Source organism: Festucalex cinctus, chromosome 13, assembly GCF_051991245.1.
Source record: "Festucalex cinctus isolate MCC-2025b chromosome 13, RoL_Fcin_1.0, whole genome shotgun sequence".
NCBI lineage: Eukaryota > Metazoa > Chordata > Actinopteri > Syngnathiformes > Syngnathidae > Festucalex > Festucalex cinctus.
The window spans coordinates 2,717,463-2,737,084 of NC_135423.1; the positions used below are offsets into that span (position 1 = coordinate 2,717,463).

Consider the following 19,622-nt stretch of genomic DNA (forward strand, 5'->3'; position numbering starts at 1 on the left):
AATTGACGGTTTACAGTGGGAACAGTCAGACACGGAGGATACACTTGCAAACATGGATGCTTTTTTTTTCTCTGATGATTATTGGGCATTGTCTAAAAATATATATATATATATGTGTATATATATATATATATATATATATATATATGTATATATTTGGTGCCAGCAGGTACAAGTTATCCCCAAGGACAACATGAGTAGGTCATGGGTCTGTTCTGTAAAATTGCTCACCAGCTATGGGACACTGTGATTTACAAAGAAGAATTAAAACAGAGGAAGACTTTTAATATTTATCCAAACTACCAACTATTCCATATTTGTTTAAAAATCAAATAAATTTTTACTATATTTTTATATATAATAAATCCTCCAGTGTTCAGGTTTATAGTCCTCTTTAATTGATTCAATAACTCTATACAATTTAACATTATTATTCAATAGTTCAATGTTTGAGTGTTTAAAAAATAATATTTGAAATAGATATTTAAAATAAAATAAACTATAAATACTACAGTAACTTTAAAATAACCACATCTTAAGTAGTGCCGGGGGGAGTCAAGTCTAAAATAATAATACTTAAATATCAGCATGTGTGGGGAAAACAGGAATACAATAAAATTGAGGAAATTGTGTTCTTGACTAAATATGAATTTAAACAAAGTAAGAGCTATACAAAAAAAAAAAATGAAAATGAAAATGAAAAATAACAGCTTCAAAAGGCCATCAAATGAAAATTAAATAGAGGGTGAAAGAATGATTAAAAATAAATAAATGAATATTGGATGAAATAATTCTTTTTTTTTTTAATATGTTTAGTGAGAAAATGGATGAAACAAGTAAAATGTGTTCAAACAATTTCACTTTTATTTATATATATTGTTTTTTTTGTTTTGTTTAAACACATTTTACTTGTTTCATCCATTTTTCTCACTAAACATATTAAAAAAATAATTATTTCATCCAATATTTATTTATTTAAAAAATAATAAAATAATAAATACACTAGTAGCATTAAATTAATCAATCAGTTTTTGTTTTTTTTCTTTGCTTTTTATGCATTAAACATGTTTTAGTTAAACCAAAATTACAATAATGACAGAGTTGGCGGGAAAAAACTGCAAACCCCCAAATAAATAAATAAATTGCCACAAAAGGTAATTTTCCATTCAGTGCAAGAGCATTTATTGACTCGACCTGTCACTTTATGTTACCAGTATAGAGTAGATACATGGTGTGGTATATTTCTATCCATTTGCGTCCAATATCAATTTTGGATGTTTCAGTACTTATACAGTATTATCTTTTTTTCCCCCCCACCTCTCCTTAAAGACTCCCTTACCAAATTGCAGTGTCATTCCAGCAAACCACGCACAGATGTGCTCAAAGTCCACCTCCGCTCCCACCCCCTCACCCCATTGGCTGGCTGCACTTTTTCAGCGGCTCCTGCTGTAAACTTACAATCACTTCTCTTTGTCGGTTTATTTGTTGCCTTTTTTATTTTATTTTAATTTTTGCTAACAATGGCAACCGAGCACGACCGAGCGGTCCTGCAGGCCATTTTCAGCCCCAACACGCCGTTCGGAGACGTCCCCGGCCTGGACCAGGAGCGGGAATTAACAGACGACGGTGAGTCTTGATCTGGGGGTGAACAAGTTTTTCCTACTGGGGGCCAAATGCACATGAAAATTGGATACAATATGTACTGCATTTTTTTCACTTGCATTCTTCATTTTTAAACATTTAGTGACTTATTTTTTAATTTAACTTCCGTGCAATAAGTTCGTCATTAATTAACTGTGTCCTGCTCTGGCCCACTTTCGTATGGTGTTCCACAGGGTTCGCTTTTGGGGCCCCTGCTGTTTTCATCCAATTGTGGCCTCCCTTCACTGGCTCCTTTATATATTTTAATATTCATTTTAAAGTTCTCTGCGGTTGGCTGTCAACCAGTTCAGTGTGTGCCCCGCCTACTGCCCGAAGCCAGCTGGGATAGGCTCCAGCAACCCCCGCCACCCTAGTGAGGAGTAAACGGTTAAGAAAATGGATGGATGGATTTTAAGATTCTTTTATTTATTTTTCAATCTTTAAATGGTTTCGCCCCACCTTACCGCTCCACCCCACGCGATTGGTCGTTACCTTTCGGCATTGTGATGTCATTTTTAGTCGACAGCAAGGAGCAAAATGGCTTTTTAAACTTGATTTCCTCTTTCATTATTTATTTTAAACCTGCCCAAATTTTTCTGAGTCCATGTCAAAAAGTGCCGCCTGACCAAACGGGTTTCTCCCGCCCCTGCCAGACAGCCCCTTTGACGCGGACTCGCTGAGACAAGTGAAGGACTTGGAGAGTCGCGGCGTTTCTGCAGCCGACGCGGGAGATTTGGAGGCGGCCCTTGAGCTGTTCGGCCGGGCCATACGCATTCTGCCCCGGCGGGCGTCGGCCTACAACAACCGGGCACAGGCCCTGCGACTCCAAGGCAACGCGCCAGGTAGGAACGAACTGTCATGACTCTGGTCATGTTTGGGTCTTGTCTTATGTCTTGGGGTCACGCCCGGGTTAAGTTTGAGTTGAGTTCATGACCTGTTGAGTGTGAGGTCAAGTGTCTGTTTTGTACTGATGTAAACATCATCTAGTTTTAGGCTATGTGATGTCAAGAATCTTTAATCGTGTTACTGGGTCAACAGCCAATCAGATAATTCCATGTCAGTACTGGTATCCACATGTCTAGCCTCAACCAATGAGATCGACTCACTGTCTATATAAGCTGTCTGAGAAATGTGTATGGTTGCCGGATTATTGCTCTCTGTTCCTCTGTGCTTCTCCACAGCCCAAGGGGGCTTGGCGTCTCGTGATTCCCGATGCATTCTCGTCGTTTTTCGTTTAGTCAAGTTATGTGAATAAATAGTTAAAACTGAATTTGTGTCTGCACGAACACGAACAACGATAACCCTCAAAAACCTCACCTGCCGGATATACTTGCCCCCTAATGCAAGTGGACTGTACCATCACAATGTCACTTTCTTCACCCCCAATATGATCTCGTCTGTCCTCAGGTGCTCTGGAGGACCTGGACCGAGCCGTCTCCCTGAGCGGGGGCCAGGGCCGGACGGCCTGCCGGGCGCTGGTGCAGCGGGGCCTCCTGCGCAGGCTGGCGGGCCAGGACGACGGGGCGCGCCACGACTTCCAGAAGGCGGCGGCGCTCGGCAGCGAGTTCGCCCGCCAGCAGGCGGTGACGCTGAACCCGTACGCGGCGCTTTGCAACAAGATGCTGCGGCAGGTCGTCGGCAAGCTGCGCAACCCCGACATGTGCGAGCCGCCGCTGGAAACGCAGTCAAGGAACTAAACTTGTCGCATGTCAAGAGACATATTTGAGGAATACACTTTTGACATTTTTTGTACGCAAATATTTTTGTCTCAAGTGTGAAATTAAAAAGCCAGGCAAATTTTCGTGAGCTCCCGATTCTTGAACATGTGTTGTGACATCACAATCTGGCTAATTTGCATAATATGACCCCACACTGTTTTTTTCCGCCCACAACAAAGTTCAACAGCCACTTTGAAGCACTAAACTCACCGTTTGAAATGTCTTAGCAAAAAGGTAAGTTAAGCTGCATTTAGTTTTTGTGCAGTGTGAAATGAACAATTTCTCACTAAATTGCCTGCAATTTTTTATACTTGAGGACAATTAATTGAATTAAATTATGACCAAACAAAAAAAATAATCATATTGTATTTCAAAATATACAATATTTTGTTTAATTGTGGTGCAACGTTGTCATCTGTTAGCATCAACTGAAAATGCACTTACGCTGATCACCAGTAGATGGCAGTGTAATCAACCATTACGGACGTTATTGTGTGGGAGTCTAAACTGGACATTTCATTAGGTACACAATCCAATATGCTCCAATACATTTTTTTTATTTGCTTTTATTTATTCATTCAATTTTTACGTGGATCAGAGGGGAATTAATGATGGTTGCTGGATTTTTCTTTTAATTTATTTTTTTTATGTAATGTGCTCAATAGTACCAGTGGCATTTTAAAAAATACATTAGTGTCATGGTGCCATCTAGTGGTGGCGTCGTAAACGACAATAACAATGCCCTAGGTGTGTTTTTATAGATTGAAAATTTTGAAATAAATAAAAATAGAATATAATGTATGTTCAGGTGGGGTGTAAAACTGTTAAAATACATTTTGCCATTCATTTCAATAGGGAAAGATGATGATTCTACTCTAACTGCAATACTGTAGTTTAAACCGCGTATAAAAATATACAAACAATCAACCCATTGTCCAACATTTTAATATTTTAATACTCATCTTACATAACCCCTATAAAATAGTTTCCCCAAAAACACTCCACAAGTGCTCATATACATCCACAATCCATGAATACTATTAACAGGCTAAACTTAGCTAGCTAAACAGTACTTTGGAGACATCTTGTGACATTTTAGGGCATATCAGAGCACAGGTATTAATATCAGATGCATCTACAGACAAAACAAAAATGGTAAATTACAGAATAATAAATCATGGCTATGCGTGAAATTGCAGTCGGTTGCATTTAACGTCTTTCTTCTCTGCCGACTTCCCGCAGGCCACTCAACGCCACAGGCTGTGTGCGCCGCTCCCTCTGGTAGAAGGGGCACGTTCGCAGGTGGTCGGCCATGGAGGGCACGTCGCTGAAGCGCCATCGCCCCACGGGGCAAAACAGAGAGCTGAACTCCCAAACCTGTGGGCCAAAACACATGGCGGGGCATAAATCTCCTTCAACACTTATAAGCGGGTATTTGACACACCGCGTGTTATTTTTTGCGTCCGTTGGAAAACGCACAACAATTTACGACCTTGATTCGGGAGAACATGCTCAGCTGTCGGCCAGGTCGTGTTGATCAACGAACTGTTTCCGTCAATGATCACCTGCTGTCACGCCATTCGCATCACATCACCGAATGCATGCTGCTTGTCTTGTGATCCCCCCGTCCATACATAAATACACCGCCTTTTAACCCTTTAAATCTCATAAAGAGGCGCTGGTTCAATCTCAACAGTGCAATAACTTCAAAACGTACCAACGCTTTTCACACACACACAAAAAAAAATGTAATTTGACATAAAAGCTAATTGTTTTGCCTGAGGATATTGTCCCAATACTTTTGTCACGCGACGTCTGCGCATATCTTAAACATGACCTCCAAAGGTTTATAATAGTGACGTGATGAAATGTTCCCGGCATAGTTTGTATTGTTGCAGAGAGTCTGGCTGGTGTTTACAATGCGGCAGCTGTTTAATATGGTTGACATTTTCCACTGACAGCTAACGAGGAAAGAGTTAGATAGCGGAGAGCTGCACTGTATGCAATATATTTTGTCCAAAATGAAATCCAAACAGATGATGATTGGCTGACACCTGGTGTAGGTTCCTTCAACTGCATCCAAAATCCCAAACCGGGTAACCACGGTGATGCGCAAAGCTTCTTGTGATTTCCATCCAGCGTTGCATTTTTCATTGATAATGGTGGTTTGTCTGTATGTGTCCTCTGATTGGCTGGCGACCAGCCACAAATCACCTGCGATAGGCTCCAGGTGACTTTATTAATGAGGCCAAGTGTTGTAGTCAAGATCACACCAAACGAGACCGAGATATTATCGAGACTATAAGTGTCGAGACCAAGACATGGAGGTTGAGACCGAAAAAAAAGACCTAGTCTTTTGGAGTTTGAAACTGAGACAAGACCAAGACTTTTGAAGGTCGAGAGTGAGACAAGGCCAAGCATTTGGAGGTTGAGACCGAATCAAAGACCGTCTTTTGGAGTTTGAAATGGTGCCAAGACCAAGACCTTTGAAGGTCGAGAAGTGAGACAAGACCGAGGCGTTTGAAGGTCGAGATAAGACCAAAAGGTGGTTGAGACTGAGACAAGACCAAGAGTTTGGAAGATCGAGAGTGAGACAAGACCAGGACTTTTGGAGGTCAAGTTAGGACCAAATCTTTTGAAGGTTTCGACTGAGACAAGACCAAGACCTTTGGAGGTCAAGACCGAATCAAGGCCAAGTCTTTTGGAGTTTGGGATCGAAAAAAGAACAATTCTTTTGGAGTTTGAAACTGAGACAAGACAAACACTTTTGAAGGTCGAGAGTGAGGCAAGACCAAGACTTTTGAAGGTCCTGACAAGACCAAGACTTTTGAAGGTTGAGACAAGACCAAAACGTTTGGAGGTTGAGACTGAGAAGACCAAGACTTTTGAAGGTCGAGAGTGAGACAAGACCAGGGCTTTTGGAGGTCAAGTTAGGACCAAATCTTTTGAAGGTTTCAACTTGAGACAAGACCAAGACGTTTGGAGGTCAAGACCGAATCAAGGCCTTTTGGAGTAAGGGATCGAAAAAAGACCAAGTCTTTTGGAGTTTGAAACTGAGACAAGACCAAGACTTTTGAAGGTCAGGAGTGAGACAAGACCAAGACTTTTGAAGGTCCTGACAAGACCAAGACTTTTGAAGGTTGAGACAAGACCAAAACTTTTGGAGGTTGAGACTGAGAAGACCAAGACTTTTGAAGATCAAGAGTGAGACAAGACCAAGACTTTTGAAGGTCGAGAGTGAGACAAGACCAGGAGTTTTGGAGGTCAAGTTAGGACCAAATCTTTTGAAGGTTTCGACTGAGACAAGACCAAGACCTTTGGAGGTCAAGACCGAATCAAGGCCAAGTCTTTTGGAGTAAGGGATCGAAAAAAGACCAAGTCTTTTGGAGTTTGAAACTGAGACAAGACCAAGACTTTTGAAGGTCGAGACAAGACCAAAACCTTTGGAGGTTGAGACAGAGACAAGACCAGAATTTTGGAGGTCAAGACCGAAACAAGACCAAGACTGTATACATCAAAGAAAAATCACAAAGAGACCCAGAACAAAATGACCAGTGTATATTCTTTTCATACTTGGATACTTACTTTCTTTCGGCTCTTCCAGGAGCTCCCCCCGTGGGAGTATGTCTTCTTCTCCCACTTGAGGGAGACCATCCCTCGCGCCTGCAACAAGGTTGCGCACACCTCCCTCATCAGACGCGACACCTGTGACAACTGCGACAAGGTGAATGTGTCCAAGTATACGGCGACATGCTGGAGGATCTCCAGGGGCAGTTGGCTCAAATGGTCCGGGTGATGTGAGGTTTTGATATCCTCAAGCAGCTCCCACGGGATGTCAGGCCGCATGACCAGCTTGTCGACGCCGTGGTGGTATTTGACCTCAGCCGTTTGACCGTCCGGGTGAAACCTAGTCTGGGTGAAAGTGCAGCCGAGGTATGCCAGGGGGCAACGTTGCAGGAACCAGCCGCCGAGGCCGGCCTGGACGTCAGAGTGCACATTCCTGAAGTGCGAGGGGTATTCGTTGCGGCGGAAGAAGAGGCCGCACGTGTAGCTGAAGGCCGAGCTGGTCTTGTTGTGTCGCCTGGTGACCGACTCGGATTCCGTGCGGACGTGAAGACATTGCGGTTTCCCGGCAATGACGTCGGCGAGCGACGCCTCGGATGGAAACGGCGCGGAATCAAAGTCGTACGTCTGCGTCCCGACGTTGACGTACAGGCCGTCCATACCGGTGCTCTCAGAAATGAGATGCCCTTTGAATTCTTTCTCCAGACAGCACAGCAGCGTGGCGCTCACCTCGTCGCACTTGGGGAGCTCTTCCACCGAGACTCCCAGATCCGCCGTGTCCACGCTCTGGTGCGCGACCTTGATCTTGCGACTGGGGTCCTTCAGGTGGCAGCGCTTGGCTCGATAGCTGCTGGGAATGTTGAAGGACCGAACGGACTTCACTTCGATGGGTTCCAAGCTACCGTAAACAAAGTCCTTCTCCCTCGGGGTGCAGGCGGCGAGCTGTCCGAAGTTGATGAGCATGGCTCCGTTGTGCACCAGGTACATGTTGTACTCACTGATGTTGGCCTCCTTGCCCAACTTCTCCAAGACGCCGTCCTGCCAAGGGGCCAGGCCAGAGACTCCGTTCTCACATGAGGAACTTTCTCTCGCCGGCTCGATTTGATTTCCCCCCTCTGCCTTTTTCGCAACATTTTTGCTCGTCTGCTGACTCTGCTCGCAACCGTTCATCTCCTTCTTGAATATTCTCTCCCAGGAGCTGTAGTTCTGAAGACTTTCCTTGTCCAACTTATCGCTTGCCACGTCACTTGCTTCCTCTTCCATCTTCTCTATGTAGCCATTCTGTGTACATCCACCAGAGGCTAAACATAAATCCTCCCTTGTGACCCCAACTAAATCTTCAGGATCCATCAGCGTCAACTCAGGGAAAACGCTTCTCATCTTGATCGACTTAAACAGCAGTTCTTGATCCCTCAGCGCCAAGGCGACATCAAGGTGCCGTTCGCTTTCTTGGGACACATTTCTGTAGAACGTCAGGTCATTGTCGGGAACGGGCCAGCGGTTCCACTCGTGAGAGCAGCTGACCACGCTGGCGGGGCATGCCTCCAGGTGACGGGCTCGCCGGTGCCGCGGCATGCTGAGCGGGCAGCCGTATCCGGCGTTGAGGCAAGGAACCGTCTCGTTGGGGCACAGGAGGCGGTGGTCGTCCTCCTTGCAGGCGTGTAGGGAGGCGCCGCAGCCGTTGGGGCATCGGACCACCACGCAGCCGATGGAGAGCCACGGTGGTGCCTGGCAGTGGACGGCGTAACACTGCTCGCAGTGCTCGTGGCGGATCGAGGGCATCCTGTTGAATATCAAAGCGATTCGATTGGCTCAACTTCAGTAGTGGGAAGTAAATAAACAGAAGTACTTTGCATGACTGAAGTCAGTTTTTCAGGTTTTTCTTCTTGATTGAGGGTTTGTTTTTCTTGTAACTTTTTTTTTTCTGGTGAAACTGTTTCTTCTACTCCTTACTTTGTCAAAACAGGCTTGATGTTACGTCTTTGGAGCACCAAGGCTTCATGGTGAATCGTTGTGGCTTGTGCCAGACTAAAAATCACCAATTGCTGGGATTCAGAGTCAAATTATCTTCAATCTGGGAAAAACATATTTAGATAAGGTATGTTGTCATCATTAGCTAATTTAGCATTTTTCCATTTATGAGCCACTTGTTAGCAACAATGTTAACAAACCTATGTTCTTTTGAGCTAAGCTAACGCTAGCTAGCATTAATACATACTAGTACAGAAGTTGTTTGGTGAATCTGTACTTTTCCGGTTTTACTTAGTTTGGTCAAGAGTAGAACAAGTACTTTTAAATACTGTTGTTTTTTCCACAAGTATCCGTTTTAGTCATTTAGAGGGAAGACATGAGCTACATGAGTCAGCAGAAACGACACGATCAAGCTTGCTGTAATAAAGTGTGTTACGCAAACCAACACAACACCATTATTAATAATATAGAAATAAATAGTTGTACTAAAGTATTTTCTTCTCTTTAAAAAAAATAAAATAAAAAATTACAGCTACCACGTGACCCTGATCAGCAAAAGCGGGACCGAAAAAAGATGCATGGATTATATAGTTTGTTGATTAGCTCACGTAGCTAGAAAAACATTAGCATTATTTGCAACGCTGTTACAAAAGTTCAAAATTAAATTAGTATTTAATTAAATAAAATTTTACATTATTGAATTGGACATTCAGCAATATATTTTTTGTATATGTTTTTAAGCACTTGAGTAGCTGTTAAGAGTCAAACAGCGCATGACAAATAATGTCGCATAAAATGTTGTTGACGGTTGAGCTGGACAATTCCAATTGCGGGATTTTTATTTCCTGCTTGACTTGAAAACATACTTTGTAATATAAAAGCCTCAATTGTCCTCCAATTCTGGAATGACCCACATATTAATCACGTCATTCTTAAAAATGAATAGTGCATCAAAAGACTATGTCGAATATTTTCTACCAGACATCAAAAAAGATTAACAGTCAGCACAGTAACAGCAAAACTATTTCTCACCTTTTGTTCTTGAGTTGATGTCACCTCGCGCTGACTGACCTCTTGCACTGTGTCTGCTCTTTATAAATAGACCCGACTGGATCACGATAGGAGGGTCCGTACGGGGCGCCATTGTCGCAGCTTTTCAGGGGGGCCAAGGTCAAGTTACAGCCGCCGCCGCCTCGCATTTGTGTGCGATAAGCGCAACACTAAACACTTCAACTAACTGCTACAGGCTCGCTCTGAAAACAGTCACCGCTGTGAAATTTTGTTGATTGATTGATTGATTGATTGAAATTAATTTTGAGAAATTACACATGCCTTTGTCACCGTTTCAAAACAGTTATAAAGTACACCAGAGATTGAGGTCAGGTCATTTGTGGATGAGGTTAAAAGAAAATAATTATGTTCTGGAAAATAATTCATTTAAAAATAATAATAATTCATATAAAATAATTCATTTAAAAATATTACAATAAAATTTCATGTTTATTTTTAATTTCAAATAAAACAGTAAAATTAAAAATGGCAATACATATTTTCATTTTATTTATTACAATAAACCAATTAACACATTATTTACAAAGATAATTCTTAATGAATTTAATGATTTAATTTATTTAAGTTATTATACTCATGATGAATTTTTGGGAAAGTTTATAGAATATGAAAAATTGACTACAAATTCTCCCTTTGTTGTTCCTTTGTTGTTCTTATTTTCTACATGTAAATATTTAAATTAAACATATAAACAATTATACACCATGTGTGATGAACCATAGTCATGTAAATTTATGTTAAATATAATCATAATAATAATAATAATAATAATAATAATAATGTCTCCAACATGTGCACTTTTGCCAGGCTTAAAAAAATTTAAAGAATAAACAATTATATAAAATACAATGCAGCGTAATAAAAAAAATAAAAACATAAAATCCACGTTTCAGGTATTAAATCAGTCCAATTGTTTCTGTTGCATTTTCAGCTTTCAACAAGGAATATTCACAAAATAGATGCTTTGACCACTTTCTTCCACTGGGTGGCAGTCTTATTCTATTAAAAAAAAAAAAGTACAGTGCAGTAATCACATTTTCAACTACAAAATTACCGATACATTATTTATTTGTTTCTAGGGATACAGTATTTTGTTTTTTAGACTTTGTGTTTTTTACGTTTGTATAGTCAATATTGTGAAAAAATGTCTTACAGTTGATATAATTTCACATTATATGTGCTGTATATATTTGATGAATTGTTCACTTCGCTTGTTGTGAACTGACTTGAACCGATCACTGCCACCATACTGCACCTCAAGTCAAAGTAAACAATCATGTTGACTCGTATCTAAAAAAATAAATAAAAAATACGTCCGGGCGCTTGTATCTCAAGACACCATTGTAAACGTCCATCTCATGTCACATGCGTGTACATGCATGCAAGATTCATTGATCCGGCCCTGCAAGCTTTAGCTTAATGGCACTGATTTGCATTGACTGCAACTGTCATGTGTTCCGTTGCACAACCCCGAGAGCCGCAATCTTCAACGTGCATCTTACGAGTCTCCTGCCGGCCCGACACATCCACAATGGCGACGCTTATCAGATGCAGCGTTCCAGGCTCTCCTCCGTATAGGCGCCGCAATCAGCATATATTTGATTTTATGGGCAGGCTTTCGTGCTCGTAGAACTGCGGCGCGCTTCCGCGGGGGTCCGCCGTCTCTTGAATTATGCAGTTCAAAGATTGAAAGGCGGGAGTGGAAACCGTGCAAGTCGTTTCTGAATTTGCCGCGCGGCATTAAAGTCGGATAAAGACGTATTTAAAAGCATGTCGAGCAGATCAGATTCCACTTGGGTGAAAATGGTTTTTCCATATGAATATGTCACAGGTTCCATATTTGCAGTCCTGCTATTTTGTTAATTTGTTGTTGTTAGTTATTTTGTACTGATGTTGCATTCGAGGATGGTCGGAAGTCGGATATATCCGAGTTGGTTTTTCCCAGTTCCGACCTGAAAGCATTCGACAAACGTAAACAACAAAAATGGTGGCTAGTGATATACTGTCTTTTATTTTGGTCCTCAAAACTCATTTTGACCTCTCGAAAACGTACCTTTTTGCAGTTTTGCTTCATTTATAGTTTTAATCTTATATCATACGCATTCCACGCAGTTGAGTAGTTGACCGTATAATTTCATGCAGGGAGAGACCAAAATAAAAACAATTTATCACTATCCGCCATTTTGGTTGTTTACGTTCGCCTCGAACGCTTTCAGCTCGGAACTGGGAAAAAAACAACTCGGATATATCCGACTTCCGACCATCTTCCGGAAGTCGGACTTTTCCGAGTTCAAACCAGGAAGTGTTGCTGCATTTGAGGATGGTCGGAAGTCGGAACTATTCGAGTTGAAACTTCCCAGTTCCAACCTTTCAAAGGGGCGGGGGGGGGGGGGGGCGACTTCACCGACGGACTACAAGTGACGTCACTCTACAATGGCGACCCGTTCGGAAACACAGACCGTGAAAGGTAAAACACAATTTACTCGAGTATAAAATTAGATAGCTTTCTTCATTTATAAATATTCGACATAATTTCACTTAATGCAATGTACGTGGCAGTACGGCGCCGTCTCCCTGCATGAAATTATACGGTGAACTACTGAACTGTATGGAATGATTATGAAATTAGACAATAAATGAAGCAAAATTACTAGAAGATTAATTTGCTGGGGGTCAAAAATTAGTTTCAAGAACCAAAATAAAAAAAACATTTTACCACTATCCGCCATTTTTCAGGTCAGAACTGGGAAAAAACAACTCAACTCTTGTCGAACTTCCGACCATCCTCGAATGCAGCATAATAAGCACTGTATGAGGTGTAGTTCTACTATGGACCACTAGATGGCAGCACACAGTTTAGTTTGAGAAATAAATTTGAAAGAATCAGCGAAGTCAAACATTCCCACTTGGGTGATAAACAGCATTTAGGACATGTTTGCTCTGCTACAAAAAAATAGACAAAAAATATTGTTATTACTACTATTTACAATTCTTTTGTTTTCAAATTGATATGTAACTACATCATCTTGCTAATTTTGTTAGCCCGTCTCAAGTGTTTTGTGTGAGCATTAAGCTAGCATGGCATTCTCATTCATCCAGGTGATTTCATTTACAGGGCAATGGATGGATCACATCTGGACAGTTGTGGTTATCTTTGAAGATGTTTCATCTCTTAACCGAGCTCGATTAGGACTGCACTAGCCCACATTTGTGTGGAAAACTCAACTATTTATGCTCCAAGGATGATGAGTTAAGCTAGCATACACTGGTAAGTTTGTGATGTTTGTTTAAAGTTAGATTTTTCTGTAAAGCATTTAAAATGAATGTAAATATGGTATATTTATGTACTCTTTGAACAAAAGCTGATGCTGAATTTCCCTGTCCTTGACTAAACTAAAAAAAAAAATGTTAAAATTTAACAAGTTTATCCAATAACATTAAAACAAAAACAACCAAATCTAGACACTACTTTAATCTAAAACAAAATAAAGCCTAACTGAACAAAATGAATGCGCAAAATTGCAGCTTTTGCTTTGAGAAAATCCCTTTCTACTGCATTGCAATGTCGATTTTAATTTGAATAATTGTTCAGTCCTAATAGTTGGCTACAGACAGTAAATGAATTAATTGTAGTTGCCTGCTTATTTTCCATCCAAGCAGTCTTATCCAATTCAGGCACGTGGACCATTTAAAACAACGTAATGTAACAGACACTCGTAATAACACGCGCCATTTCAAAAGTAATCAAATAAGGATTCTGTGTCGAACATCCGTCCTGCAGCTCTTAACATCCGTTCTCTTGTAATGCAATTAATTTCCACGCTCATCTCTCTCGGAACACGACGGCTCCAAAGGGGGAATCATTCCAACAAGACCGTTTTGGAGGCCACAGGTTAAGCATTCACTGCGGCTCTGTGTCATGTTATTTAATGTTCTGAAATATGACCGCGCGGCTTAGTTAGGTGGCAGTGAAACGCACGAGGGGGGAGGAAAAAAAGAATCCCTCGTTATTAAAATTCAAAGCCAGTCATAAGGTGTCAGCGTCACGGCAGGACTAATAAAAGCGTGGCTAGTGGGAAGTTTGGGAAGCAAGCGCATCCTTTACGGTCTGCAGCGGCTCCTATAAATCGCCTCCAATTCCAGGCGATGCTCTCCTCTTATTGCCTTCCTTTCCTTTTTAAAGATTGGCCCCGTTTGGGAATTTCCATTTTTATTAAACCCGGCAAATGTGTTAATAAAGAGGCCAAAGTGATGGGACAGCAGAGGCGAGGAAAAAAAGGGAGATGCCGGGGTAAAAAAAAGAAAAAAAAAGAAGTGAGTATCACACGGTTCATACCGGCAGAGAATTATTAATTTTTTTCCCCCCACATTAGTGTGCTAATTTTAAGTTATGGATGGATGAATTTGAATAATAATCCATATATTTGAGGAGATGGGTCAAGTTGTATTTTACAGTTTTTAAAATGTGCATAATTCCGCATGCTGCTTTATATTAAAGATCAGTTAGCTCTTACTATGAAAAGAAAATGCACTGAGTCGTCACCACCGTCTTACAAATGCAATTATGCCATCTAGTGGCAGAAAAATGACCTCAACACAAATCAACATCACATCTTAACTCAATTTTATGAATTATTATGAAATCACTGTATCAATGACTACAAGATGCAGCCATATTTCTATTAGTTTAACATTTTTCCATTTTTATGTATGAAAACCTAGAAAAAAATATTTCATTTCTAACCCTTAAAAAATGTATAATAAATGTAAAGCATAAAGCGGATTTCATTTATTGCGGGTATTTTTTTGGAATCTAACCCTATAGGAAACACTGTAATCATGAGTTAACCATTGAAGTTATGCGATTAAGTACGATTAAACATTTTAATCGCCTGATACCCCTAATATAAACACTGTAACGGTGTGTTATCTTTTGTGAAGGCTCATGTGACAGTGCAACCGTTTTGATTGGCTGTTGCCTCTCCAACAGGTGAGCCATGTAGCTTTTGATTGGCTAGGGTTGATTCCAGGTAGAATTTAGGGTTTTTTTTGGAGGCATGAAAAGATTGTTGCTCCGGGGGGCATTTGACTTGAAAGGTTCCTCTCTATCTCAATCTGGAAGGAGTGCAAAAGGTTCATCCAACTAATTAAAACGGAAAATGATTGGGTGATTACGGTCTATTTAACCTGACACCATGAATCACTCCAGCGCTGTCGGGTACATTTAATAGGAAATGTTTTTTTTTTGGGAGAGAGAATATGATGCGGGCGCCTTCTGGATGCCATCTCGTAACGTAACATATGGTCGGCCCAAATAGGTCACAAGTTGCTTCCTTATTAACTCTTTGACTGCCAAACATTATCCAAAAAACAACCCCAACAGTGCCAGCCGATTTCACGCATTTTCACTCATCTTTCAAGGCAAACAAAATATTGTGCGCTACGACAACATAAACATAAAAAAAAAAGTATGTTTCTACCTTATTCTCTTATTTAGTAATCACCATTCGAAAATAGGTCATTTGAGTGACATTGAAAAGATAAATTTTTTGCACAACAGTGACTTAGACACTTTTTTTTTTTTTAGTTTATTGACGCTCTGTGACAAAGGCTTTGATCGTTCACGTCATCCTCGAAAACGTTCAATTTCATCATATCAGTCGTGTTTCATTGTAATTTCATATACCGTGAGCCCATTGAAAAGCGCGACAATGCTGCCATCTGCTGGCCATAGTTAGTGGGTGTTTTGATTCCACAACCCATTGAGCAGGCAGTGCTGAACAAGACTGCCCATTGAGAAAGGAGGAAAAAAACAAAAACCTTAGTAAACGTCAACTAACGTTAATGGCGGCATTTATTAGGATTTTAGCAGCAGTCAAAGAGTTAAACAACCTCCCGCCAATTCATCAAGATGGCGTCACTCACGCAATTCAACCCGAGACCGTTGACCACCGAACATGAAAATGCTTATTGGCGTATCAATTCCGCTCGCATCCTTCCTCGGCATCCTCCTTTTTACTCCCTTTTTAATTACAAAGACTAATTAAAAGTAGCTTGTAATGAGGCCCGTGTGGGTTCCCCCTCGGGGCAGGAAGTGCGCTTGTGTCACTTTGCATCATTAATAGCGAGTACACCCAAAGAATGGAGCTGAAAGTTGTAAATTAGATATTTCCCTTCACTCATTTGCAGAGCTAATAAGAAGGAGCCGCCATGGAAGTTGGCGGCGGCGGCGGCGCCATTTCACGCCCGATATACCGCCGGCGTAATAAATGACAGCTCTTATAAAATTCATGAAAGCAGTAAAACAGCTTGTTGTGAGCCAGTCCAATGATAAAGTGCAATGACACAATTTATATCTTCGCTCTTGTTCCACTCCAAAGAACTTTTATATGAGTAAAAGTTACTCACACGCAACCAGTCGGAGCAATGGGGGTGCGTACGCAAGTACAAAAAAAAAAAAAAAAAAAAAAAAAAAAAAAAATAGAATGTAGCAGAACATCATGACAAATCAAATCAAATGATATCCTCGCCTCAAAAGCGTCTTATTCATTTAAGTAGTTGGCTCAAATATAGTAAGGGCTTGTTCAGTCAAAGTCTTTACATCTACGTGGAATCGTTTTTTTAAAGATACAGTACCGTATTTTCATGACTATAAGGCGCACCTAAAAGCCTTCCATTTTTTTTTTCAAAAGCTGACCATGCGCCTTATAATCCAGCGCGCCTTATATATGGATCAATATTGAGCCGCAACAGGTCTCGCTGTCAAGACGCTATCGGAGAATATCCCGCCATCTTGGATCGCTAGCTAATACTAATACTTTACCTCAGAGAAAATAATAAAACAGCTGTTTATTGATTTTGGGAGTGAATGGAGTTGTCAGAAAGCTGGTTTGTAATCTATTAGTAAAATTTGACTGACTTATCTGACTGTTTTGTTGACATTACGTTTAGCGCAGCACCATCTAATGGATGCATAACGTAACCCCAGCCTCTCATATAGCACCTTATATATGGAAAAAGTTTTAAAATATGGCGTTCATTGAAGGTGCGCCTTATAATGCGGTGGTAATTTAGGTTAGGTTATGACGGGTGTACGATAATTTTGAGTCTATGGTACAATAATCCTATATTTCCCACCTGGCATCACTGCTTGTCTGTGCTGCATGTTTTTTTTATTTTTATTTTTTATTTTTTTTTTATTTTTTTTTAATGAGTACTCCACGGGACAAAAGACGGGAAAAATACATCACGCAGCCATAATTTCCTCTCAGTTCAAATAATCGGCGCGTTTGCCGAATGATAAGGAACGGTTAGCTGATAAGACCACGAGAAGTCCCAGCCAACATCAACACTTCCTGCAAAAAAAAAAAAGCTGTCACTGAAGACAACGACGGCATTTCGTTTACCATCGGCGCTCGCAAACGACTCGTGCATGTGAAAGGTACGACGGTCCCCGCTGCGGCGCTCTCCAATTACCGCCAGCCATGTTTACCCGTGAATCAGGCCCGACTCGCGCAGCATGGCCTCTCTCTAGCCTGCGGCTCCCCGTGACGCAACATGGCGAACGGAGAGGGGGAGCCTGCGAGGGGGGATCGTCACTCTCATGCTCCATTAGGCAACGCGCGTCGCCGGCGGATGAAGAAAAATGTCTCGGGTTGGAGGATGCTGCGAGACGGACGTCTAAATGGGGAGCGTTCGTCCTTTGTGCGATGACCTCATGCGGTGACGGAAGCCCGCTTGGATTGAAGTGCGTTTAGGATCACATCATGGAAGTGAGGGAGGGGTGGGAAGTAGTGAAGTACAAAAACTTTGCGACTGGACTGAAGTCGAGTGCGCGTCACTTCGCAGAGGAAAATCACGCACCTGTAACTTAACAACTAAAGTTAGCTCCTCCCACAGCAAACAAATAGCTCACTGTCAAGATACATCACTTAACTCATTCACTCCCAGCCATTTTTATGTTCTATTGCTATAAAAAACATGGAACCTACCAAAAGAAAAATGTGTCTCTTCTTTCATCAAGGAGAAGAAGAAGAAAAAAAAAAAAAAAGTACGGTGTATTTTTTATCTGTTTTTATGTTTTGTAGCATTTAGTATTAGAATTAACTAAGTTTCATCATTATTCACAAACCTGTTGAAAATACTGGGAAAAAAAGAGCTTGCTGCAAAATGGACCTGGTTGATCTCTTATACTTTTTGCTGCCACCTGCTGGCCGTTTTTTTTTTTTTTTTTGTAATAACTACCATCGCGTTAAGCGACCACTTCAGGTTAGAAACTGCATCAAAGCCTTCATACAAAAACTCTAGCAAACAAAAACCTAAAAAAACGTATAAATACGTTTTTGGGAGTGAATGAGTTAACATACAGTTGTAATGCATGATATAACTCAACAGATTTGTATCTCAAATCATCTTTTCTCATTGAAATGAATGGAAATGCCTGTAATCCATTCCAGGCTTCACCTCAAAAAAGCGACAACAATTGCTGTGAAGTGCGTTTTAACTTATTTCTTTTGAACATCACTCATTGTCAGAGTTCTTTCTTTTTTTTTTTCTTCCTTTCTTTTCTTTCTTGCGAATTGTTGAAGCTAGCGTATTTGGGCCGCCGCAAGAACATCAAGCCAATGCAGCATGACGGCGAGTGTTTAGTTTAGTTTATTAATTTTTTCCTTTCGGACACATTACAGATTACATCAGTCACATCACATCATTTGCAACATTGACATCCGAAAGAAGGGTAGCAGCTGAGGCTTAGTCGAGACCCGTCCACATCGACCCATTACTATAACGCATCAGTCATATACATTGTTTAGAATAGTTACTGATTTTTATCGTTATCCATCCCATACTATCCCAGACACTGCTCGCTCAGTTCATCTTGAGTGTGTGAGTGTAGATTGTGGCTTGTCCCAGTCATTTGGAACTGGTAAATCTGTCCCCAGACGCTACCGGCAGGCCCACACCGCCAGGCGAGCAACCAAGGCAAGCGCGATTCTTCTCTTTCACCAGTAGCGTCTTCGCTGACCTCGGATCAGCTTTCACACAAGTGGCTACCAGAAGAGTAGATTGGCTTGCAGTCTGCCCATTGCTTTCAAGCAATTTTTGCCTCGATTCTGGTCAGCTCAGCACACCACCGTTGCCAGCACTTGTAGTTTTTGATGACTCCTGAGCGCTACCCAGCAGAGCGGCCGGCCCACGCCAGCCGCACTCCAGGAACCAGACCACCAACCCCCATTTTGCGTATTGACAGCAGATTCATTGTAGCCACAATACAGCCTTATCATGTAGCCTTGACTATTACAACAAATGTCCAAACGGAATTAGAGCCAGACAATATTTAGATTCAAACGGGAACAGCAATACATGTTATCAATGCAGGTGTATAAACAAGAGTTAGCCTTGGCAATGTCAGCAAGTAAACATGTACAACTCCAGTTTTGGGTAATTAGTAATGTAAGTTACTGTTGTAGAAGTCTCTCGAGCTCCGACAATTCATCAACTCTTTTCACAATTCGTGTTTTTTGGTGACCAGAGTTATCTATAGTTTGAATGAACATTTTTTCTCATTCTTTCTCATTTGTCGCGCCTTTTTCATGTCAGCATGACACCGGGAAGTGGACGACGGCGGCAGGCAGGAACATGGTGACGGCAGATCAG

General features: G+C 41.2%; 3 protein-coding genes across 6 annotated transcripts in view; 2 read left to right on the forward strand and 1 right to left on the reverse strand.

The window, feature by feature from the left end:
- Positions 1-3,442, forward strand: part of ttc36 (tetratricopeptide repeat domain 36) — a 33,606-nt gene extending 30,164 nt beyond the window's left edge. The window contains exons 2-4 of the mRNA XM_077494339.1: positions 1,330-1,626; positions 2,295-2,483; positions 3,049-3,442. Coding sequence (XP_077350465.1) covers positions 1,521-1,626; positions 2,295-2,483; positions 3,049-3,338 — 585 coding nt within the window. The 5' untranslated portion in view covers positions 1,330-1,520 and the 3' untranslated portion in view covers positions 3,339-3,442. The remainder of the gene's footprint in view (positions 1-1,329; positions 1,627-2,294; positions 2,484-3,048) is intronic.
- The window catches only part of cntn5 (contactin 5), a 211,790-nt gene that overhangs the window by 30,220 nt on the left and 161,948 nt on the right, over positions 1-19,622 (forward strand). For 2 of the 4 annotated variants that reach the window (XM_077494311.1, XM_077494315.1), the window contains exons 2-3: positions 4,602-4,790; positions 13,081-13,233. The gene's annotated coding sequence lies outside the window, so the exon portion shown is untranslated. Of the gene's footprint in view, positions 1-4,601; positions 4,791-9,003; positions 9,022-9,996; positions 10,065-12,383; positions 12,433-13,080; positions 13,234-19,622 lie in introns of those variants that run through there. The other 2 variants (XM_077494313.1, XM_077494314.1) reach the window with 2 other exon arrangements.
- Positions 4,431-8,885, reverse strand: LOC144000465 (F-box only protein 40). Its single transcript, XM_077494329.1, has 2 exons — positions 6,945-8,885; positions 4,431-4,736 (listed from the first exon to the last, which is right to left on the reverse strand). Exons 1-2 carry the CDS (start codon positions 8,703-8,705, stop codon positions 4,569-4,571), a joined length of 1,929 nt encoding a protein of 642 aa, XP_077350455.1. The 5' UTR covers positions 8,706-8,885; the 3' UTR covers positions 4,431-4,568.

What these genes read in the sequence shown, in the direction of transcription:
- LOC144000465 (XM_077494329.1), bottom strand. Translation starts at nt 8,705, where the DNA reads ATGCCCTCGATCCGCCACGAGCACTGCGAGCAGTGTTACGCCGTCCAC. An exon ending in CCTGGAAGAGCCGAAAGAAA is followed by an intron (nt 4,737 to 6,944) that starts GTAAGTATCCAA and finishes TTTGGCCCACAG; the next exon opens with GTTTGGGAGTTCAGCTCTCT.